At 35.6% G+C, this 25,921-nt stretch overlaps 2 protein-coding genes across 6 annotated transcripts in view; one reads left to right on the top strand and one right to left on the bottom strand.

Moving 5' to 3' along the window:
* Positions 1 to 6,693, top strand: part of Pdxk (pyridoxal kinase) — a 19,999-nt gene extending 13,306 nt beyond the window's left edge. For all 5 annotated transcript variants that reach the window (XM_017610372.1, XM_017610371.1, XM_017610368.1 and 2 more), the window contains one exon: positions 6,238 to 6,693. In XM_017610372.1, the coding sequence (XP_017465861.1) occupies positions 6,238 to 6,485 (248 nt within the window). In that variant the 3' untranslated portion in view covers positions 6,486 to 6,693. The remainder of the gene's footprint in view (positions 1 to 6,237) is intronic.
* Positions 6,694 to 7,412: 719 nt separating this feature from the next.
* The window catches only part of Klp67A (Kinesin-like protein at 67A), a 22,142-nt gene continuing 3,633 nt past the window's right edge, over positions 7,413 to 25,921 (bottom strand). Inside the window, exons 4-6 of the mRNA XM_017610364.1 lie at positions 8,104 to 8,905; positions 7,914 to 8,042; positions 7,413 to 7,842 (exon numbers count right to left, since the gene is read on the bottom strand). Of these exons, the coding sequence (XP_017465853.1) occupies positions 7,727 to 7,842; positions 7,914 to 8,042; positions 8,104 to 8,905 (1,047 nt within the window). The 3' untranslated portion in view covers positions 7,413 to 7,726. The remainder of the gene's footprint in view (positions 7,843 to 7,913; positions 8,043 to 8,103; positions 8,906 to 25,921) is intronic.

Genomic DNA, 25,921 nt, shown 5'->3' with positions numbered 1-25,921 from the left:
ACGATTTCTTCATTGTACATTCAATTGCCGCAAAAATCATTGTTGCCCCGTTAAAGCCTGTAACACTTTCCCACCTTGAATTAGGCGCCGCCCATTTGCTCACCAAACTGGTGACATACATACATTACTTTCTGAACTTGCAAATTGCGAATATTTATTGTTGGAGCGATTTTGAAATCGTCCAGCACTGGCTTTCATCGCCCCCTCGTAGGTGTACGATCTAGAATCCCGGGATTCCGGGATCTATGTCCCGAAATCACGGGATTACAGCAACGGGCTCCCGAGATTTTTACTAATTCATTTACAGAATGAAACATGTTGAAAACGAAAGAATTCATTTGACGTGAAACACAAGACATAAAGAACACCAAAATTTGGATTCAATGTTAACTTGAGCCATTTGCACTTGGAAGTGAATTTCACGACCTGCCTGAATAACTGTACTGATTCAAATATTTTGTGCAAGAACTGTGTAATAACGAAAAATCTGGTAGCAATTGAAGACACAAAGCTTTTACATATTTACAGTGTGGTAGAGTTGTTCTTAATTTTACTTTGTTGGCCCTTTTTAGAAAAGCATTTCTGCAAATATGAGGAAATGTTTTTGACAAGTAATATATATATATATTGTAGAACAAAAATATTTAAACATCAAATTACTATTTTACTAAGGGGAATTATGCTCCCCAAGACTAAATGTGGTGACAATGAATTTGTGTTTTGAAAAAGGCGAACTTACTGTAAAATGCAAAAAGTTGTGATAAAGTAAAGTGAAATACCGAAAAATCTCGGGATCCCGGGATTAGAATTTTTACATCCCGAAATCCCGGGATTGTTTAAATAATTTGGGATTGAATGCCCTACTGTACGCTTTTCGTGTGTAACCGTACTGCAGACATGCTCGATGTTTGCCCTCGCCAGAATTGGCACCATGTCCGATCAGCTGACAATCCCGCTGATTTCGCCATTTATATGAAAAGTTTTATTTTTCCCATATAAAAATACATGAAAAACTTTGAGCGCTTTGGGCGACCTCTAAATATTTTTTGATTTCAAAATAAAACAAGTAAGAAAGTCTAAGTTCGGGCGGAGCCGAACATTAAATACCCGGCGCAAGTATTAAATATATNTTAATCGATTTCTCTATTCATTCTGAACATTTATGTATACATTTGTCTATATCTATCTCGATTCGTTTTGGCTGTTACAAACAACCGTTATGTGAACAAAATTAATATACCATTGTGCACAAGTGCGCTCGGGTATAAAAATATGGGGGGATACTTCTTTCAATATAGAACAATCCTAGGGGGTGAGAGCATTACAATTCCGACTTTACTCTTTTTGCACCACTTTATATGCATAAATACATAAATACATACATAAGTAGATATGAATAAACGCACCAAAGTACATATATACATACGTATTCATGTACGTATAAGCGAACGCAATTTTAACATGCTTTGGTAAAACAACCACCCTGAAGGGCCAATTGCTCGAAAAATATATTCGTAGGTATAGTAGTTTTGTATCTAGACCAAAGATAGTCCAAAAATGTAAAGCAATGTAATGTAAAACCGGTAAATTGCACTAAAAGTGGTCCGAATGTAATGCATAAGGTATGAGTTTTGTTCTAAAATTGGTTACAATGTCACGCAGTAGCGGACATTGGGTATGATTAATGATTTACTGATATGTAGGCACTTAGTCAACGAATTTTCATGTGCGGCGTCGGCATGTAGCGAGAGTATCCGCTTAGAAAATCTGAGAACCCCGGTTCGCATCGCAGCTGGCGCCAGTCTTATTTTTACACAATAAGTCTATTCCGAGATCCTACAGGGCATCGTCAACCATACATACATACACATGCTTGAATACGCAAACACAGTGCCCTTGAAACAGCGGCAGGAGTTATTAAAATGGATGGAAGAAATTCCAATGTAGAATTATCCCATATGATCTCCAGATTCCAAATCTTCAAACCCCGAAATCGTATCTGATCCTATTTTCAAGATATATATACATATATACTAGGAACGTGAGGGCAATAACAGAAACTCCTTTTCTTGACCAGTATTGGCCATATTTCTTTTTTTATTTAATAACACAGGGCAACACTGATTTTGGTGCGGCAAATGTTAAATCTGTTTTTGATAGACTTTTTTGAGCTGATTACGAATCCGTAATTATAAAAATTCCATCACGTACAGATTTTGAGAAAATCGTGGTCAAAGTGTCAAAAAATCGGGTTTTTTCAATATTTGAGAAGCTCGAGCAAAGAGTAAAAATGTGGTAGAACCTTCCATTTAGGCTTAACTTAAAGCTAGAACCCTAGGCTACTGCCCCTAAAAATACCACCCCTGCACCTTTACTTGATGGCCATTTATAGTCATTTGTTGAACAATAAAAAAAATGCTGGCAGTTTTTGCTGTTGAATAAACGGCTATAAGTGATTTTAGGTCAAGACGAAGAGATGGTATTTTTAGGGATTGTAGTCGAAAGTTCAAGCCTTAATTTAAGCTTAAGTGGAAGGTTCTATCACCTTTTGTTTAATTGCAGCAGGGACTCAAACTTCGCCAAAAGTCAAATTTTACTGCTCAATAAATGACTATAAGTGACCATAAATTCAATGTGCAGGAATGATATTTTCAAGGATAGTAGTCGAGGGTTCTTGCTTTAATCTAAGCCTAAGTGGAAGATTCTATCACCTTTTTTCTCTTTGCTAGAGCTTCTCAAATATTGCAAAACCCCGATTTTTTGACACTTTGACCTCGACTTTCTCAAAACCTGTACGTGTTGGATCCTTTGTACTTACGGATTCGTAATCAGCACAAAAAAGTCTATCAAAAATAGCTTTAACATTTGTCGCACCAACATTTTTTTTTTTTCATTTTTGTTGGCCTGTGTAATTAATATGTTTTTGGAAATGTCTAGCTCATTATACATATAACACCGCGCGATAGTAAGTTTTAAACACAAATATCAATATATTCACGAAACCATGGGCCAAATATAGTAAATTGCGTTTTTAGTTTTTCGCTCTGACGTCAGTGATTTAAAAATGATGATTCAGAGAAATGTGGTTAGAGAAGAAGTATGGGTATAAAATTAATGAGGAAATACTAGAATTTAAACAGATTCAAGTTTCTGGTGCAGAAGGGCTGGTTAATATTGAAAATCTCATTTTAAAATTTTATCCTTGAAATTTCGCAATATTGGTTTTTGAAAAAAATATATGTTAAGGACTTGTATAAACTCGATAACATCCTCGAGTTTCATTCTTCTAACTTTGTCAGTTAAAAAATTACCTATTCGTCCTTGTTAATCCAAAAATTCAAATTTTTTAAATTCTAAAGAAATTTTCTATTGCATTTGTTACCCATATATTTTTTCTACATTGCATTGAATTTAAATTGAAAAGTGTGTCATATATTTAACTTTTTTATAATTTTGCAATGCAGTTTGCTTTTACAGAATATGGTGAAAATAACAAAACAATAACTTGAAATTTTAGTGCCCGTGGAGTACGCCCCTTTGGCGAGATAAAAGTGAACACTGATTGCAAATTTTTTTTCCTTTGTCAACTGAAGCACCTCTTTTAAAACTACCGACACACAAAGTTTTCCAAATTGAAGCCATTGCTTTGGCACTTCCTTCTGCGAAAAATCGAAGAGGTGCGCAAGCTTTTATGAGCGGAGGTATTGAAGCTGAACGAAAAGGTTCATCTGTTTATTAACCAATTATACTACAGTTTCTTTTGGAAGTCCTCTATATGCTTTGAATATGAACACAAAAAATGATCAGAATGAGAAGAGAAGTCGACTTAGCCAGCTGTCCGTGTACACGATAACTCGAGACAAATTGAGATATCTCAACGAAATTTGGTATGTAGGTGGCCCTTTATCCAAGGTAGGTTGGTATTGAAAATGGGCGAAATCGGACTGTAACCACGCCCATTTCCATATAACGGTATTTTCGAAAAATGCAAAAACTGCGATATTTCTGTAAATATTAGATGCAAATTGTTGAAAATTAGTATGTGGAGTAGAATTGTGGTGAAAAATAATATTATGAAATTTTTCGAAAATGGGCGTGACCCCGCCCACTTATGATAGTCGCTTCACCAATCCTTACAAAACTCTACACGAGGCTTGGATAGGGTCTAGATAAAAAATCTGTTGAAAATCATTGAAATCGGGCAATAACCACGCCCACCTGCCATATATGGTAATTTACTGAAACACGAAAACTGCAATAAATCAGTAACTGCTTGAGCTAATTCACTTAAAATCGATGATTAAAATAACCTTCTTCTTCTTTTTTGGCGCTGTAACCGCCTAAGCGATTTTGGCCGAGTTCAGCAAAGCACGCCAGTCGTTTCTCCTCTGTGCCAACTGACGCCAATTGGAAACGCCAAGTGAAGCCAAGTCCTTCTCCACCTGATCTTTCCATCNTGCAGCCGCACCTACTGGTGAACAGACGCTGCAGACTTCAGTGAGCCCTTAAACCGAATAAGTCAGAGTGGCCCCACCGAAGCTCCCTCTCTTTCTGCCGTGACCCAAGGCTCCACTCGGATTGGTTACCGCATCTCGCACATGGGTTGCTCACGTTGCCCAGAGTGCGCGAACGAGGACGCAAGAGTCGGGATTGAGTATAGCCATGCAACTGTAACTGCATACCCAGCGCAATGACTATACCCCATTGCACTCCACTAAAATAACCGCTATTAAGAAATTAGAATATTGTAAATTTTTGGATACTGGGCGTGGCGCCGCCCATTTATGACCACAAAAGTGTATCTCGGTAACCGATTTATCAATTTCTACCAAACTCGGTGCACTTAATAACCTTGGTACGGAAAAGTAATTTGTTGAAAATTGTTCAAATCGGACTAAAATTACACTCGCTTCCCGTATAACGGTGAATTTCAGAAATACGAAAACTCTAATATTTCAATAACTGGGGATGCTAATTTACTCCAAGTTAATAGTTATAACAATCTCTTAACAATAAATAACTCCTATAGACATTTAGGAATTGGGCGTAACACCGCCCACTTTAAAACTGCAAAGGTGTACCTCGGTAACCACTTAATCGATTTGTACCTAACTAGGTTCAATTATATCATTAAGTCTATCTCTGCATATTATCGAAAACGTTTGAAATCGATTAAACACCCCTACTTATCATGCAAAGGTAGTTCAAAAAAAGTTGGAACGACAATATTTGATATCTACGCCGGGTATATAAAGTTCGGTTTCGCCCGAACTTATACTTCTTTACTTGTTTATACTGTAATTCTTAATTTTGTACTCATTTGTTTATTGAACAAATTATATACCAATCGAAAGAATTAAGTCTATAGAATGTGAAAACGTTGGGTTGTCTATTTTTTTCTGGCCTACCTATCGTGTTGGTAGGTATGAACAGGTAGGTAATATTACTCATTTCCACTCATCTGTTTAACACGTTCTATAGGCTTTATATGCTTTCGATTGGTATATACATATACATAATAATAATTTTTGAATATTTAATTTAAAATATCCTGGCCATGATTTTTTAACACGTTAAATTTCATACAAAGTAGATTTCATCCATTAAGTAAACAGATGGGTGAAGGTCGTGCCTTTGTCGGATCTCCTACTAATTGATTTAGGATATTTAGGGGCATATTTTGGTAATTTATCGTGCTTTTTAGTAGGCATATTTTAAATTTTTTTCTGGAATGTGCCAGCCCTGCTTATGACTCTGCTGATATAATTATGTGTATGTGTTTCTTAAATATAGTGTGTTCAGAAATGCATCAAGCCAGAGCATCAGTCTCTTTTATTTCTAAACTATAATTGATTGAAATGTCCAATATACGCAACCACGGTTGAATACCGAGTTGGAACTCGGTAGCGCAAATTAGGCATATCCATCAAGTCTAGACATGAAAGAGACTGATGCCATGACTTGATGCAATTCTGAACACCGCCATAGGATGTACGAACATTTGAAAAATTTTGCCTTTTATAAAGTGAAGTGTGTCGTAGCTATTCTTATTCAGGTTTATCATTTTCGTAGATTTACCGAAAAATTTGCATACGATGGAGCAATAGCCTCTATGAAATTTTTTCCAGCGAATGCGCGTTATGAGTGAATGTGCGCCCTACGTCTACAATATACACCTACATATGCTAATTCATTAAGTTATAGTTCTTATTTATTTAATGATTACTGCCATTTTAGGTACTGGTGATCTTTTTGCCTCCCTCTTTTTGGCACACAGCTACGGGACTAAAGATCTTGGCAGCGCATTTGAAAAGACAATTGCTTCCCTTCAAGCAGTTATAAAGCGCACAATTGAATCGATGCCAAAGGATGTTCTGTCTGGAAAACGTAAAGTAACCGCTCACGAGTGTGAACTTAAATTGATACAAAGTAAAAGCGTTATTGAAAACCCACTGGTAGTGTTGAAGGCCCAACAATTCAAATAAACCGTCAAACTGTCAACGGAATGCTCAACGATAATTGTGCAGTCATACAATCGTCATGGCGGTTTTTCTATTAAAATATGTAAATATTTGCTATTATAATTATGGCATATGCATAGATGTGCATTTGTTTATCATTGTTTGTACTTTATATTGTTGCAATGTCATTTTTTGAGGACAATAATAAATGTGTAATGGTGTGTGTAATAAAAAAAAACATCTATTCAAACTCATTGAACCATTGAACACGCACAGTATTTGTGCAGTGACTTAAGCAAATAATACTCAGAAGACAGTAAAAGGTACTATAAAAGATCTGTAATGTGTACACAGATGACACTATTGTAAGCAACTGTGGAAGTTACGGATATGTGGAATTTAACTATGCTTACACTGCTGTTGTACGTTTTGCATCATACTGTTTTGGCGCATGACGTAGATGGCGAAAATGTGTCTCATGCAGAGGCTGCAGTTTTGCCATATTCGCTAAAAGCGGCCACAGGGAAAGATAACAGTGAGCGTTATACTTTGTTGACACTTAACCCAACTCACAACCAAGGAGAAGAACAGAAGGATATTGAAGCAAACAGTCTCAATATCCTGCAAAACCGCCGAACTGAAGACCCCTGGGAACGTATATCACTGCATTACAAAAATCAACTAACTCAACCAAATCAGCCGCCGATAGATGCATTTGGATATTACAACCCACACAGTGTTCTAGCTCATACCACGCCAGCTAATGTCAACCAATTTGCAGTCGGTACCGTAACCACGCCTTTACCACTGGCTTTGATGCTTATCCTAAATCTTGGTATGCTTTTCTACTTAATTGTTAGCATTATGTCAACGGTATCGGCTGCCACAGGTGGATTCAATTTTGGTATACCTCATCATATGAACTTTAGAAGAGATGATACCAGCAGTAAATACAATTAATTTTGAATTTATTCGCAGACGCAATAAAATGCATACATATGTAAATACATGGATGGAAAGGTGAAATTTTCATACACATATCTTACGTCGAATGTTATACTATGTTGCCGTAAGTTATCCAAATTTGTAAACCTGTTTTCTTAAAAAAAACGTATGTGGAATTAAATATATGTACGTAATGTATAAATAATACAAATGTATGGATGTACGTAAGCGTTTGTATATGAGAGTGTACGATATAAATGAGTAAACTATATTACATTAGAAAGAAATATGTATTTGATTTAAATTTTTTTAAGGCGATATTATTTCTTTACTCGAAAAGAGGCGGCCCGATTTATTCGAACGATTGGGTCATTGCTAGTGGTATTGGCCGAGCGAACTGCCTGTCGCTTCACTAGGTTAGCCGTGGTCGCGAGTGCTACAAAGTATAGATAAAAAGTAAGAATTCGGTACAAATTGTTCCATTATTTACCGAGCTTCAATACTTACACTTAACCATTATACTTCTCGGACTTTTGCGTACTCTCACTGGACTGAATTTTCTGTTTTCCTTTTGAACGCCAACAGCTACAGTTTTTAGAAGGCTGTGATGATTGAATGCTTTAGATTTAAGTAATGCTGCAACAAACAAAAAATCATAAGTTATTGTAAGCGATTTAAGTTTTTCACCAATAACTACCACTCTTTACGCGATCTTTGTTTATTGGAACCCTTGCAATCTGCTCTGACAGGATATTGCTGACCAAATTCTTTTTTCGCAATAACTGACTATTTTCTTTATTATCTGTCGTAGACTTTATCGCGCTAACGTCTGAATTCGTGCTGTATTCATCATCGGTCGTGCATGATAGCACATGCGTTTCATCCATATTACTGGGTATGGTTGAAGGTTTTTTGAAAACACTAATACCATCGTCTGAGTCGGTATCATCCATAACATCTAAACCTAACTCATAGTCAGTTTCTAGTTCTGGACTTTTCCTACGAGGCTTCTTTACGGTGCTCGTAGACGCAGGCAAATCGACCGTATTGATTTTATAGACACGTTTACCATTGTTTTGCAGTGTTGGTATTTCCAAATCTTCATCACTGTCCTTCTTATAATCATCATGTCCAAAATATGTGTGATTTTTTATAAAATGCTGCAGCTGTTCATATTTATCTTTCATATCACTATTGAGATTGGGGTACGATTTTTGTAGCAGTTCACATGCCATGCCAAAGGCCTTTCGAAGTTTATCTGAATCCCGCAAAAATTCTGTATTTATGCCGGATATGTGATTTATATTTATGTCCTGCTTCGAATAACGAACCTCCAAATCCTTTCCTTTTTGGTATATCTTTAAAATTTCCACATACTTTGATTCTTGAATTTCCTTCTTTAGCTTTTCCAAATCTTTATTAGCGTCATGCAGTTTTCTGCGCCAGCGCGTAGACTCTGCTTCAAGCTTGCCGATTTGTTTGTTGTAAGAGGGAAGTACCTTTAATGACATAAAACATTAATTGCAAGTTTGCGGTCATCAAGTTTTAAGTATTAAGTAAACCTAAATACATATATGTACATACATACTATGAGTTTAAGGGCCATTTTCTCATCTAACCTTTAGATTATCGGCCACTTTATCGTCTCGATATACGAGTTTTCGTTTTCTCATCAGCGCATTAATTTCTCGAATCGATGAAATGTTGCTCACCCGATGCAACCTTTAAAAATTTGTACCCAACTTTAAATTTTGGTTTGGTTTTGGTTCATGAGTCAGATATATTAGATATTTCAACCAAGGTTTTGGTTTTTTGGTTTATGGCGAATGTAGTGAAGTTTCACTCTACGGAATAACAAATTCATTTTTACCGGTAAAATAAGAAAACGAAAACACTTCAAAGTGACGAACAATTTATCTGCTCTGTTAGTAATGGTAACCTTACTGTTTACATTAGAAAACGGCCCTAAGTATGCCTTGATTATAAATAAATGCCTTCGATTTGGCTCAAATTTTGCACACAGCCTAATTCATACTAAACAGACAAGGAAAATCTGTCAAGGATGGTATTATTCATACTCGTGGTGATGAATGTATATTGCAGCATATATAAGTATAGACAAACGGCAGCGTTAATCCGGATCAATCTAGAGTTAATTCTCATACTTAACTGGCAGTCATATCATATCGTCGCTACAATGTCAAAATATCGAAAGTGAAAACCGTTGTAAAAAATGTTGCGGTCGCTAGGAAAAAGTGTGGGATTCGACACTTTGTTAAAGCCAGTCTCCTCTACTTATAAGAAGACTAGAAATTTGACGATTTGCCAACTTGCGTATCAATCTAAACGGATGGGAAAGGTATCGTAATTGAAAAAGCATTTTTTTGCAAATTCGATAGTTTGACATGGTAGCGACGATATGTAGAATAAAGTAGATTCGTTAGAGAATTTTCAGTACGACCTAAGCTCTATTGTTCCCTCAGAGCTCATTACAACACTTGGTCCAGTCCTAGTGCTCTGATGAAGCCGAGCAGTTTCGAGGGCTGTAGAGAGTGAATGTCTGAAACCTCCGGCCAGAGCCTTCTCTGGTGTGTTATCTATCTTCTCGCCACCGCATCACATTCTAAGAGGAGATGCCGTGAGGTCTCTGGTACCCTGTCGCAGTAGCGGCAGGAGTCGTCTGCGCTAACCCCTATGGTATGCAGATGGGCCCGCAGCCTGCAGTGACCTATTAGCAGTCCTGTAATAAATCTCAAATTAGTCTTGTGGAGTGTGATTAGTTCTCTAGATCTTCTGAGGATTTAGCTTCCCAGAAGTTCTTTCGCCTGCTTTGGTTCAGACCTGTTCTCCCAGTGTGCTCTACTTAGGTGCCGTTCTTCTGCTCTCAACTCTTCCCTGATAGTGTGAGGGCCGACTGCAAGGAAGGATTCTGGTCCTATAGGTCGAATGGCTGCTGCTTCTCTAGCTGGCCTGTCAGCCTCCTCGTTGCCCTGTATGCCTTTGTGGCCCGGGACCCACATCAGCTATACCGTGTTGAGTTCCCCCAGGGCGTTCAGTCTCCTTACACATTCCCATACTAACCGTAACCGCTTTTAATGCAGCCTGGCTGTCGCTGCAGACGACAATGTGCTGTCTTTTTGTCTCTGCAGAAATACTTCTGCACAATCATTGATGGCAAGAACCCCCGCCTGAAATTCCTACACCTATACCCTCGTCGGTTTTTGAACCGCCTGTGAACCACCCTGGGTTGTGGGGCCGTAAGGTGGTATCCAAGACTGTCTCGTTCCAGGTTACCTTTGCTGCTTAGTTCGGTTCTAAACTTTTTCTCGAAGGCTCTTATCGTAACCGTGTCACCTCTATTGAGCTGGTTCTGATTTCGTCTTCCAGTCTGCACGAAACCACCTTGCGTTTTCCAGTGCCCTCCCTCATGAAGTTGGGGAGGGTCTTCTTGGCAGTCTGTCCTATGACTATGTGCAGTGGCGACAGGTCCAGGATTACTTCCAGGGCCGCGATGGGACAGGTACGCATGGCGCCTGTTAAACAGGTGAAAGCAGTCTCCCCAGACCATGCCATATGTAACTATTGGCCTGACAATCATTGTATACATCCACCGCAGAATGTAGGGGCTGCACCCCATGATTTGCCGGCCAGTCTTCTGCACGCCATTAAAGCTCGTGTGTCTTTTGTTACAGCACACAGATGGGCGATTTAGCCCATTTAGGCGGCCAAAAGTCGAATTTTCCACAAAACAAACAAAAAAACTGCTGAAAATTTGCGTTTGCTGTGCGGTGACCATTGAAAATACTTACTACTGCTGAAAAATAAGCCGAAAATATTGCTGCAGTATTGTACCAGTTTTCTGTAAAAGTTTTCAATGAGTAAAGGGGGTGATAGGAAAGTCAAGACGCCCAACAAAGTTAAGAGGGGGAGGGGTTCAATATAAAAATTTGGAAAGTTGCAGGGGGAAAATAGTTATCAGTACATTTAGAAAAAATTCTCTACTTAAGGGCAAGTTCTAGTAAAAATTTTCAACTACTATATATATGTATGTATGCATCTCATTACTTTAAACAATCAATTCTTGTAAATATGTATGGATATATATCCAAAGTTTTCTAGGAAACGGCTTTAACAATTTTGATAATTATTAACTCCAAGAAGGCACAAAATATGCACTAAAAAATGAAATTTAAAAGACATTTCAAATAAAACAAAATACTATATACTATAGTTAGATCGATGAGTGTATAAAATTTTTACGTGTTTGATAAGGTTTAAATTATTTTATTAAAACTCAATATAATGGTTGGTCCATATAGTGTTTTTTCTAATCATATGTTATTTTGAATTTGATTTTTTTAAACAGGTAGCAATCCTACTAAAAGTAGTTGAACATTAAGCCCTTTCAAAGCCATTTTGGAAGATGTCAATATTGTTATAAATTATTTAACCTAATATATACATTGAGTTTAATTTTTAAACAGATGGCAACCCTGCTAAAAATAGTTTCAAACTATAACCTTATTAACTCTTTAAATGCTGGTGTTACATATACGTAACGCTCGAATTTCGCGGACTAATGTTGTTATGAAAATTTGTATTACATAACAAAGATTCACGAGTGTTACATATATGCTTCAGGTCGTACAGACACCCCTTGATAGAGGTCGAAACTTTTTATTATGAGTTATTGTACATATCCTCTCTTTCAGTATCCTCCAAAATTTGGTTTTAGTCTGACACCCATAGTCATGACACCATTGTTATACATATTTCAGTTACCTAATTTCCTTGAATTAAAGTTGAATTTAATTTTTAAACAGATGATAATTCTCCCACATGTTGTTTAGCAAGAAAGCCTTTTCAAAACCATCTCGATTGATACCCATATTGTAGTAACTCATTTAACTTAATTGCATTTAATTGTTTAGCAGGTGGCAACACTTTTTATATTCTAACCTAGGAATAAACCATCTCAGCGCCAATACGAATACGTGGGTATCAATGTTTCTGCAATCCGACCTCGTTAAGATGGATGTCAAACTTTAAGCAACTTTATTTTCGTTGTTTTGGTGGAATACCTGGACATCCTCCCCCTCTATTTACTTGATTTTAAACATTTACAGTTTTAAATATCGTAAGAAGTCGTTTCGAAATCGGTCAAATACCCCTATATGCAGTGTACTCGGCGGACTTTTACCATAAAATTTTGCAGTCGAAAATTACCCCTAGATACTTTACCTCATTGCACATTTCTATATCTATGCCTACTAGTGTTATATGTAGGGTGCATGCCTAGAAGGTTTCTTCTCCTAGTAAAAGTAATTATTGCTGTTTTGGCCGGATAATATGTGTGTATTTATGTATGTACATAAATATGTATGGGTCATTCCATACAATATTTACACCTCAATATTTTTTTTTTGGGTGAAAAACATTTTTTTACATTTTGTATCGAAAAAAAGAAGACACCAATTTTTTTATTTCGTCATGATATTCGAAAATCTCGGAAAAAAATCCCCAAATTTTAAACTCACGGAGAAGTATATTTTTTCTTTGTTTGCAGTTAATAAACTATTTGTCGGAGAAAATCATTTAAGGTACTTCTCCGTAAGTTCAAATTTTCGGGAAGGTTTTTTTTTCGAGATTTTCGAATATCATGGCGAAATAAAAAAGGTGTATTCTTTTAAAGTGCGTAAAAAAATATATTTCACCCAAAAAAAAAAATATTGAGGTGTAAATATTGTATGGAATGACCCGTATGTATTTAGGTACATCGTTACCTTAATTTACAAAGGCAAATTTTCTATTTTGCAGGAGAAGCATAAAACATTATAAAAAGTAAATCAAAAACTGCAGATAGGGCATTTGTGAATTAAGGTAACGATATGTATTTAATACTTGCATATTGGCAGTAACCTATCCGCGCAATGTGTTTGGATTCAGCAATCAAAGGGAGATAGTTTAAGGATAATTGTACGTTTTGCACATGTGCAGGTTTTACATGCATTAGTATCGGCATGGCTCAACCAATTTCCTCAGAAAAAGTAATTTGTTTCTGCTTATATAGCATCTGGCTTTAAATTGATGTATAACACCTAGCAGCCTGCTTGAGTTAAACCAAATGCTTACACCTTTGACATCTTTCCAAATAATTCAATATTAGTTGAAAAATTACACAGGCCGACAAAATTTTTACCTAGAAACCAAACTATACTTTCACGAAGGTTTTCGGTGCGCTGAATTCGAATTTGGCCACAGAACGGATTTTAAGATATTCTAACCTATAAGTGCAAAAAAATGCCGTTTTTGCCCATTTTTAAAGTTGTGTATGCAAGCCAGAGTAATTTTTTTCAAAAAAATACAAAAAAGATGTTAAAGTACAAGTATTTCTCTTTAAAATGGCGTTGAGTTTGCTCAAATATATTTTTGCTTCGCTGAGATATTACAAATTTAAATTTACGGATTTTCCAATTGCGGATAGTACACAGCCCGCTATGTTACTCACATGATTAGAAATGATGATAAAGAAAAATTGGAAAATTATCTTATCTAGGAGTCGACGCAGTAGCGGTTCAAAAGAAGCGATTGACTCCAGCAGTACTGGAGGGTAGTACCGTTTTTGTCAATGCACTGTGTGCGTGAGTGCCATTTTTATTTATAAACGTATGTGTTCCTCTTCTTTTGTAGGTGTTTATTAATAAATATATCTGTAGTGTAGTGTTTTCGGATGGTACTTGCTCTTACTGCCAATATAGGAGTATTACGTATATGGGAAATCAAGTTCTAAGTAAATTTTTTGAGTGAGTTTCAAATAGGTTGTGTTCAAAGTATTGTCAAATAATTTGCAATTCATAATTCAAGTGCTTGGTAAGATAATAATATACATTAGAACTCTCCTGCTTTTAATAAAATTGTGTTATATATCATGATAAAAATATAGCAAGGTAGAACCGTTCTCTCAATTCGTCGGCCATGATTTTTTTTTGAAGTTTGCCAACATTTTAAAATCATATAAAAGTGAAAATAAAAAAATGAAATTGTTCGAAATTGTTGTTGCTTGAGTTTGAAAATGAAAATGTGTGTGTGAGTTTGTGAGTAAATTTAAAAATTAAATTGTTTGGAAACGTCAAGAATTTGAAAAGTGACTCTCAGGGATTCTACCTTACTATATTTTTATCATGTTATATATTAAATTGTGTGAGTGCTTTCTATATATTATGAGTTATTATTAAGCAATATTAGCCCGTCCCACCCGTGACAAAAAAAAATTAAAAGTCTTTATATTTAATTACAGAAGTTGAGGTTGTGTTTCGTGCAGGGTACGAAAATAAAATGTACAAAACAATTCCCATTTGCTCATCGATCATCATAGCATTTGTGGTTTTGTATAGTTTTGTACATAGTAATTGTAAGATTCACTGTCATTTTTCCCAACGAGAAACGTTGCTTTTCGTTTGTGACAATTGTACCAAAGGGTACGTTTTATATGTATGCAAACGTTTCAATTACGCGAAAAAAAAATTTTTTTTTGTAAATTTTCATATCCAATTCAATTTTATTTTTTTATTCATAAAGCGCCACGGAGACAATCAAATAAATACGTCAAGCATTGCGTATGTGTGAGTGAGGTTCGCTCGTGTCTTGCCCGCAAACGTGTTGATTTTCACTATTTTTTTTTTTTTCTGTCGGTGCTAGACTATTGTAATATTTAAGATGGACAAAGTAAAATACCAACTTGTTCGGTTAGACGGTTATATGCGAGTGAGTTTTATTCATACAAAATGGTATAGAGAATCTGCTAAGAGAAGCATTGATGCATTTTAACTCCTCTTCATTATACATACATTTTTAAACAGAAAAAAAAAAACTACTTCGAACGGAGTCCAAGCAATACAGTACATTTGTTATGATTTACTTTACATAAGTTCTTAGTAAATACGTCTGCTACCATATCTTTAGTTGGACAATATTTCAATTCAATCAGTTTCTTTTCATAACATTCTCTATACGGTTCTTTTCCGCTGCTAAAAGTGCCATATATTCAGCCTCTATGCTGCTTAACACCACTGATGATTGTTTTCTACATTCCAACGAAACCGCGGCGCCAGCTAAGAAGAAAGCATAGCCTGTAAAGGATTTCCTATCAGACGAACCTCCAGCCCAATCTGCGTCTACATAACATTTAATTGGCTCACCCGTTTTCACATAATTTAGCTTCAAGTTCGATGGCGCATGTAGATAGCGTAATATATGCCTAGCCGTTGTCATGTGTTCCTTATGGGGATATGCATTTCTCTGAGACAACTTGCAAACTGAGTGCAAAATATATGGTCGCGAAGATTTAGCTATGTACATCAAGGATCCGATTATGGACTGGTACTCGCAAGCGTTAACACTTTCGTACTCATCACTAGTGCAGTTGGTTTGCAAATCTATATATTAATACGCGAAAGGACTTTTTGTGCAGCATAAAAGATCTGTACCGTTCGCCCGATTTTCAAAACTGAGATGTCAAATTAAAGCGCTTGATCTGTAGATGTGCAATAAGGTTTTACTTTTTCGAAAAGAGTTACCACCTGATAAAAAATCGCATTCAAATAATTTAATAATCAATGCCATCAGATCCACACCGTTCGTTCGATTTTCAAAAGTGAGATGTCAACTCAATGGGCTCTGATTTTTAGTGTGCAATAAGGTTTAACTTTTTCGAGAAGAATTGCCACCTGTTAAAAAGTTAAGTTCTAAATAATACGCGAAGACATTTTTTGTTCCGCATAAAAGATCTGCACCGTTCGTTCGATTTTCCGAAATGGGGAGTGAAATTAAAACTCTTGGACTGCAGATATGCAATAAGGTTTTACTTTTTTGAAGAGTTGCCACCTTTTCAAAAATTTCATTCAAATTATATATAAAAATCAATTATTACAAAATGGGTATCAGTGGAAAAGGTTTTGAAAATATTTGTTTCTTAACTTAACTTTAGGAGGGTTGCCACCTGTTTAAAAAATTAAATTCAATTTGAATTAAAAAAATTAATTCGGAGAAATATGTTTCAACATATGCGCGCATAACGAAAGGGGCTTCAGAAGGTGGCCGTTTGAAAATATTTTGAAGAGGGTTACCACCTTCTTGCAATGTCGAATTTAATTAACTTATCCAGAAGTTATATGAAATATTAAAATAATGATGTAAAACGAAAGAATATTAAGAAGACTTTAGTTTGAGCGCACAAAATATTTTTGAGGTGTTGGAAGAGGGTTGCCACCTGTTTAAAAATTAAATTCAAATTATTAAATATGTTAAATGAATTACTAAAACATGGGCATCAGTCGAAGGGGGGTTGAAAAATCTTTATTTCTGAACTATATTTAGCGAAGTTGCCACATATTTAATTAATATAATTCAACTTAATTCATCAGTTGGTTAAAATATGTATCGCAATGTTAGACGAAGAATATTTAAGAATATCTTAGCGCGAAACTACTTTTCAAAGGGGCTGCCACCTGTTTAAAAAGTCGAATTTAACTATATCTATATATATAATACACGTAAGGACTTTTTGTCCAGGTCATCAGATCTGAACCAATCGTTTCATTTTCAAAAATGAGGTATCAAATTATAGGGCTTGATATGTAGATGTGCAGTAAGCTTTTACTTTTCCGGAAAGAATGGCCACCTTTTAAAAAATCAAGTTGAGGTTATTTATTTATAGATCAATACAATCATATCCCCATCCTTCGCTCGATTTTCAAAAATGAGGTGTCAAATTAAAAGGCTTGGTTGGAGATGTGCAATGAGGTTTTACTTTTTGAAAAGAGTTGCCATAGGTATCAGTCAAATTGGTTATTAAAAGCTTTGCTTCTTAACTTAACTGTGAGAGTGTTGCCCCCGTTTAAGAAATCAAATTAAATTTTAAATAGGGAAATTACATTGGTAATTTACAAAATGTTCCCCCACAGGAAATTGTTTTGAAAAGGGTTGCCACCTGCTTTAAAAGCCGAATTTAGTTATATGCAGTATTAAAATATGGGTGTTAAACCAATGAGTGCTAAGAAATCTTCAGTTTAAACATCAAAATTTTGTTTGATGGTTTGAAGAGAGTTGCCAGCTGTGGAAAATTCTAAATTTAAATGAATTATTAAGTGAAATAAATACTAAAAGAGGTGATTTAATCGTTCATGGGTTTGAGAAGGATTTATATCTGAACTGTTTAGGAGCTGCCAAATACAATTTAATTTTTCAGGTAATTGAATTATGTATCAAAGTATCAGACGTAAGAGCTTTAAAAGATTTCAGTTTGAAAATGCTTCGCAGAAGGAAATATTAAAATATGAGTGGCAAAAGAAAGAGTTTTAATAAAACTTTAGTTTGAAAATATTTCTGTTAGGGTTGCCATCTATTCGATTTTTATTTTGAGCGATAAAGTTCGGTAATTGTGTTATCAGCTGTCTCGATGAAGTCAACTAGCCCCCTCGGAGTCGCGATTTCACGCCCTTAGACCTTTTTGTGCCATGCCGCGAAGGACCGATAGAATGCGAACAATGCATTAACGATTCAGGCCTTTAAGGCGTATGATAGAGCCAGAAACCATCAACAAGGTCTTGGAGAACTGGGTTAACAGGATACGCTACTGCGAAGATAGCCACATGATGAAATCGGGTTCCACAACTAATGGGAACATATGTTCTTTCGAATAAACCCATAATATACCGAAAAAAATTAGTTTGAGTTAATTTTTATAAATAAATAATTTTTTGTTATAGTCATCAGATCTTTAATGTGAAGGTCATCAGATTAGCACCGTCATTCTAAATGTGCATTAAGGTTTTATTTTTTGAAGTTACGACCTTTTTTAGCGGTGCCCGGTGGTTTGAATTTTGAGGAAATGAAAAACCGTCGCCATGTGAGACCTCTCTTCGTTCAAAAAGAGATGGACGAATTTACTTGAAACATTTGCAATATTTATTAAGGTTTGTGAATAGTGTTGCCATCTGTTTAAAATGTTAAACTCAATTTTGGCGTCTTAACGCCACGCGGGTTCACTAGTTTACTTCTAAAGGTGTAGCGGCCGACCGGCATTCACTCTTACCAAACTCTTTCAAAGCGTTAATTATATACTGCTTCTGCCCTAGAAGTATCGTGCCGGTTTCGCCTTCTCGCTCGATCTCAATTCTCAAAAAATTATGAACTGGACCTTTATCGACTATCTGGAAAACATTTGCAATAGCTTGTTTAGTTTCATTAAACTCACCAAGATTCGAACAAGCTATCAGAAGGTCGTCGACATAAACTGCTATGACATTTGTAGTAATTTTGGATTCCCTACTGTACAAGCACAGTTCACTTCCACATGCTCTGTAACCCATTTCCTTAAGCACACTATCAATTTAGTATTCCATATACGTCCCGACTGTTTAAGGCCATAGAGTGATTTTTTTTTTAGTTTAAGTACTCTGCCTGATCCGTTGTCAAAGTTTTGCGGTTGGGACATATAAATATCTTCATGCAAGTCTCCATTGAGATAAGCGGTAGATACATCTAATTGGTGGACATTAAGTTGATACTCTGCTGCTAATGCCAGTATCATTCTGATGGTTGCATGACGTACGACAGGCGAGTATGTCTCAGCGTAGTTGGAATTCCAAACTTCTGATTGCAGCCCTTGCCGACCAACCGCGCCTTAAAATGTTCAATCACACCACGCGTTTTTCTTCAGCGAAAACACCCATTTGCAACCTATTGCTTTCTGGTCTGTTGACAGGCCAACTACGTCCCACGTATCATTACAAACCAGCGCCATGTACTCCTCTTGCATCGCAGATTTCCATTCATCTGCCTCGTTGTTTGACATAGCTTCATCTACTAACATTGGTATCTGAACATTCGTTTGCTGTAACAAAGTCAGGACTTGCTTCTGCTTTTTCGGTATGCCCTTCACACCTTTTCGTAAGATTTTTGGTCTCCCTGGCCTGAATTTCGCAGTTGGTGACTCAGCATAGTCAGAACCCGCTTCTGGAGTTTCGTAGTCTGTATTATTGTTTGTCGGTCTTTCATACTCGGACTTGCATAAATCTGCTGGCACAACCTTTTCTACCTCTTCAGAGGGCACAATATTCACTACCTCTTCAGCGCTGTTATTCAAAACCTCCTCTTCGGCGTTAATATCCTCTTTCGACTCGCAGTTTTCAATGAAATATACATCTCGGCTTAATAATACATCGCGTTTTGTCTTGTCGTACAGACGATATTAGGCATGCGGATTATGCCCAAAAAATCACGAGAGGTGTTTGGGTCGAAGTAACCGGTTGAAACCAATTGTAATCGATAGCTTACACATAAATACATTTACAGTTAATTTTAACTAAGTTTTTACTGATGCCTTCATGTCGAAAAATCCAAAAAAAAACTGATTTTCACAGCGGACAATTTTTGCGAAATTTTTACTTAAACTCGCTATATCTCAGACGTTTTAGTATCGATAGATTTGACATTATTACACAATGAACTAGATACTATTCTTAAGAAACTGAGTTTAAGTACAGTTATTAACACTTATTAAAAGCAAAATGGCTGGATTTTTAAACTTTTTTATAAAAATTATGGAGGTAGTTTTTTCAAATGCAAAAGTTGTGTTATAAAGTTTAACTTTTGTTTTTGTATTAGGGCAGTATTATAGGCGAATATCTACGGAAGTTTTTGGGAAAGCTTCAGATTTAAACAGCAGCAACCGTAGCTCATCGTTTTCATTGTTTTCGGGCTATTAGACCTTTAGTTTGGGCTGAATTTGTATATATTTTTTTTACGACTATTCAAAAAAGCAACAGCATCTCCTAACAGTAAAATTATTATCTAATAAACCTTTTGAAAAAAGAGAATAATCGAAATCAGGTGGGATTAGAAGAATATACAGCTTTTTTTATATTTTTCCCACTATGCGCCAATGGATAATACGCTCAAATAAGACAGATTAAAAACGGAAATAAAATTTCGTAATGTTTCAAGTGTTAAGTGGTCGGAAAGAAAAGTTCTTTATGTACCTTTAGTCCACAAGATCATAAGAGTAGTGTAGATTTAAAGAACCACATATTCCATGAAACTTCATTTCTTCTTTTTGCTTTTGTTTGATAGGAACTTTAGAAAAAATTAAACAAAACGAAAAAGAATATAACTTTTAAATACTCAGGAAAAATTATTCAGTTTTGCTTGTATCCAAGCGAAACAGCAACGCTGGATCCACAGGAAACGGGATCTCAACGTGGCTTGGACGAAAATGAAACATTGATTCTTACTAATTTGAATGGGCATCCCTACAATACAATTTTCCATGCATACAAAGGCCTTTAAATACTCCAATAGAAATTTGGAGCATTTTTCGACAAAAAAAAAACCCAATTTTTCTTGGGTTTTAGTGCTTTTTCAAATTCAAAACTTGGCAACACTGGATACAACCAAACCCGCTATCGTATATTCATGCTAGCCAACTTCGTTGTTGCTTTAAAGCTTAGTATCCAGCTCTTAAGAAAACGGTAAAGAAAAAATTGACATCATTTCGCGTGTGTGTCCAAGGAATTTTGACATTTTTTATACCTCACAGCCTGTTGCCTCACTCTTTCCTCAAGAAATAATGGAACGGGCATATATTTCTGTTGCAAACATGGGTTGCCTTGTGCTCTTTTTTCACAAAAAACTTTAGAAAACCGTAGTAGAAAGCGTACTAAATTTCTGAAGAACTGCGTACTGCCTTAAGGAAATTTGACTCAAGAAAATTTCTTAGCCATTTCTTGTACGTCATTTTATATGGAGTTTTTGCTTTTCTTAAGAGCTGGATACTAAGCTTAAATCCTGTAAACCAGACTGCTATAGGAACAGACTAAAGCCCTGTATGCAGCTCTCAAGAAAACGGTCAAAAAAAAATTGCCATTATTTCGCGTGTGTGTCCAAGGAATTTTGACATTTTTGATACCTCACAGCCTGTTGCCTCACTCTTTCCTCAAGAAATAATGGAACGGGCATATATTTCTGTTGCAAACCTGGGTTGCCTTGTGCTCTTTTTTCACAAAAAACTTTAGAAAACCGTAGTAGAAAGCGTAGTAAATTTCTGAAGAACTGCGTACTGCCTTAAGGAAATTTGACTCAAGAAAATTACTTAGCCATTTCTTGTACGTCATTTTATATGGAGTTTTTGCTTTTCTTGAGAGCTGCATACAGGTCTTAAAGGAAAAGTACGGTACCGCTTTCTAGTAAAAAATGGTAACTTCTGTCAACTTCAACATAACCTCCAGATTTCGGTTGTAAATTTTTGCTTAGATTGTATGTAAACACACTCAGCTCATACATGTAAATAACCAAAAATACTTTCAAATTCATTAGAATCCACTTAAACAAGTAATTAAATACTTTTCAACATGAATTAGCAGAGTGCACTTTTCTTTTGTTTACAATTTGGTTGCTAAACACACTACAGCTGACCGTTTGACACATTTACCAGAATTTACCAGCGTAAAATTCTCGGACTAAAACTGGTAACTTCTGACAGAGAGAGAACCGTATTTACTCTCTTTTTTGTCCTCTCAATAGTCAGAGAACCGAGTACGGGATCGATTTCCAGTAAAATCTGACTTATTCTGACTATTTCTGACTAGTCCGGCCGCGTACGGGATCGCAACTAATAATAACTCCGAGTTGTGTAGATCCGACGATCTGGGAAAAGACGGAAACGTCCGATGCATCGGTTTTATTCGATGTATCGAATAGCAAAGATCGATGTTTCCGATATATCGATGTACGTTTTACATCCCTAAAACAGATTAAAAACGGAAATAAAATTTCGTAATGTTTCAAGTGTTAAGTGGTCGGAAAGAAAAGTTCTTTATGTTCCTTTAGTCCACAAGATCATAAGAGTAGTGTAGATTTAAAGTACCACATATTCCATGAAACTTCATTTCTTCTTTTTGCTTTTGTTTAGAAAAAATTAAACAAAACGAAAAAGAATATAACTTTTAAATACTCAGGAAAAATTATTCAATTTTGCTTGTATCCAAGCGAAACAGCAACGTTGGATCCACAAGAAAAAGAATCTTAACGTGGCTTGGACGAAAATGTTTGAATTTATACAAAACAGAATAAGTTCGACCGTCGGGCAAGAAACATTGATTCTTACTAATTTGAATTGGCATCCCTACAATACAATTTTCCATGCTTACAAAGGCCTTTAAATACTCCAATAGAAATTTGGAGCTTTTTTCGGCAAAAAAAAAACCCAATTTTTCTTGGGTTTTAAGCTGATGCCACATAAAACTTTTGCTTCGCTTTACGTGACAGATTCGCTTTGACAGATAAGATGAATTGTATGAAAATGCACAAAGCATGCCACATAAATCGTTGAAGCTGCAGCGCGAAGCGAAAAGATGGCCAACTCCCATCTTTTTGCGCGCTTTGACAATCAGCCGGTTTAATATTTATTTTGTTTCGTCCAAATTCGGGTTTTCATGCAGAAACATAAAACTTAATTACATTGCTGATAATTTTAAAGCAAAATATATAAAATCCACAGCAACTTTTACGAGTAAAACAGCGGTACAGAATTGCTTTCTTGGCGTTCATTGTGGCATACCTTTTGCGTCTGGCGCTTTGCTGGCGAAGTTATAAATGTCACGCAAAGCTACAAAGTTTTATCTGGCATCAGCTTTAGTGCTTTTTCAAATTCAAAACTTGGCAACACTGGACCACTGAACCAAACCCGCTATCGTATATTCATGCTAGCCAACTTCGTTGTTGCTTTTACATGCAAACATTTTCGTTAAGCGACCGGAACTCAAACACAGCACGCAGCGAAGTGGCGATTCGATGACGGCTAATATAAAGTTAGTTATTATGTAGCTAGTACAAGAGTTAATTAATGTTACTGTTTATATTTGTAAGAGAGCCAAAGGTGTAAGCACTAGCGCTTCAAAAAGTTGTGGTTCCACACTTCTTTTCAGATAATAGTTTCCAGTAAAATCCAGTAAAAGTTTTTACGAAATTTACATGATTTGGCGTTGTCGTACGCAAAAACTTGCAAAGTAGGCGAAATTGAGAGAGCGAAAAATGACAGTTGAAGTTGTAAGTCAAGGCGAATTAAAATAAGGTGATAGCAGGAGTACAAAAACAAAAATTTACATGTATTTTGTTTTTGCTTTGGCGGCATAAACTGTCAAAATCTGTAAGAGTGTGTGTAGAAATTCAAACAAAATTTTTCAGTTTGATATCAGAAGCCGTGCGGCGAAACACATACACAAAATCAGCTGAGCTAGTAACACCACCTTATATAAATTCGCCTTGTTGTAAGTTTTTACTGGATACATTTTTACTTGTAAGAATTTGCCAGTGCGAAAAACAGCTGATGAGCAAGTACAACTTTTCTATGAGAGCGAATTCGGAACACATCAAGGTAACCAACCGTTCAGTATGGGAAAACTAAAAATGCAGACCGATAGTACTTTTTACGCTGATTTCAACTATATAAATATTATTTGCCGTAATTAAAAAGTAAAGAAGATATAAAATGTTAAAGAAGGTTTTTGTGGTATTTTAAAATATTAATACTTTCAAAACTACGTAGGTAACCGATTAAGAAAGTAATGATATCAAAATAAAGACAATTAATCTATCTTTAAGTTGATACATAAAATGTGTTTGCTTGCTTATATATTCAAGCAAAAAATTAAAAAAAAAAAACAAATAAAATGTTAATTTTTTCATAAAATAACCTTTTTTAGAAAAAAGTACATAATCAATGCTAAAGACATACATATATATTATTTAGAAAGTGTAAGTTCTTACCTTTAATTTGATATACATACATATTTTATTATGATCTACTTTTGAGATTAAAAAATTCAGTGATAAACAAAATTAAAAGCATTTACAAGCAAGCGACAAGAACTTCTTTCTGCGTAGGAGGCCTTTGGCCGCGCTTAGGGATCATAACCCTTACAAAGTAGAATTGATTATGGACTTTTTCTAAAAAAAGATTTTTTTATGAAAAAATTACTAAATTTTTTTTGTTTTATACACATTTGTTGCATACACATTTTATATATCAGATTGAAGATAAATTAATTGTCTTTATTTTGACATCATTACCTTTTGAATCGGTTACGCAGTTTAGAAAATATTAATAATTTGAAATATCACAATTTTTTTTGTTTTACCTTTTATATCTACTTTACTTTTTAATTGCGGCAAATAATATTTATATAGTTAAAATCAGCGTAAATGGTACTAGCAATCTGCATTTTTAGTTTTTCTATAGCTGAACGGTAGGTTATCTTGATGTATGCCATAATTATAACTCTGGGTTGCGTAGATCCGACGGTCTGGAAAAGACGGAAACGTCCGATGCATCGGTTTTATTCGATGTATCGAATAGCAAAGATCGATGTTTCCGACATATCGATGTACGTATGTACGTTTTACATCCCTAAAACTCTAATCTGAAATTAAATTTAATTTTAATAATATCGATCTCTTGAAGATAAATTGTCTTTATTTTGACTTCATTACCTTTTGAATCGATTACGCAGTTTAGAAAATATTAATATTTTAAAATATCACAAACACAACTAATGATAATAGGTGCGTTCGACAAGTCAAAAATTTGTAATAGTTTTCCAAATTTTTACTGGATGGCGTTCGATAACGACAAAAAATTATCCAACACACAAAAATTGAGAGAGCAAGCGTTCATTTTGTACTGGCAAAATTTTAGTCAGCAAAAATTATCCAACACGAAAACATATGATCACAAAACATATGGTTGCAATTTTTGTAAACAAACAAAATTGAATTTCTCGAGTTTTGGGATTTATATGCTTTTTGGCTGCCTGCTATGTGACTTTATGATAGCGCCAACTATAGTCCGGGAGCCAGCGACATTTTTTAGTGACCAAAAGTACAAAAGCTGAAAATTTGTCCTAAGCTTTACTTGGCATCGCTAGTAAGTGAATGGACCACCAGCTGGCGCACTTCCGGGGGGTGTAGCTGCGGCAGCCTCCCACACACGTAAAATAACAATAAAAAAAAACTAATACCGCAAAAGCTGAAATTTTGTTAATATGTTTATTATGTTATAAATAAATGAAAAAACGTGTCCAGCCGAATTTAGAGTGGGGGATTATGCTCCAGCTTTTCACGTAAAGAAGTGAAAAATATGCGCTGAGTAAACTGATACTACAAAAGCTGAAATTTTGTAAACTAATAGTTAAATTAATAACTTAAACGAAAAAAACATCCAGCTTCAAATTTAGTGGGGGAAAAGTGTCCAGCTGATGCAGTGAAGGATGCTGCGCACGGGTATGCGCTCGGGCGCGTCGTATCTTTGACTGCATCGGCTGGACACTTTTCCCTCACTAAATATAAAGCTGGATATTTTTTTCGTTTAACTTATTTAGTCAACTATTGTATTACCAAATTTCAGCTCTTGCGGTATCAGATATCTATACTTTTCTCATTAAACACAGCGTGCCGTCCAT

Source organism: Rhagoletis zephyria, unplaced genomic scaffold (genome assembly GCF_001687245.7).
Source record: "Rhagoletis zephyria isolate East Lansing unplaced genomic scaffold, Rhagoletis_zephyria_1.1 Rzeph_scaffold_00306, whole genome shotgun sequence".
Taxonomy (NCBI): domain Eukaryota; kingdom Metazoa; phylum Arthropoda; class Insecta; order Diptera; family Tephritidae; genus Rhagoletis; species Rhagoletis zephyria.
Note: the sequence above shows the minus strand (reverse complement) of the source record. Positions and strands in the feature narration are given on the sequence as shown.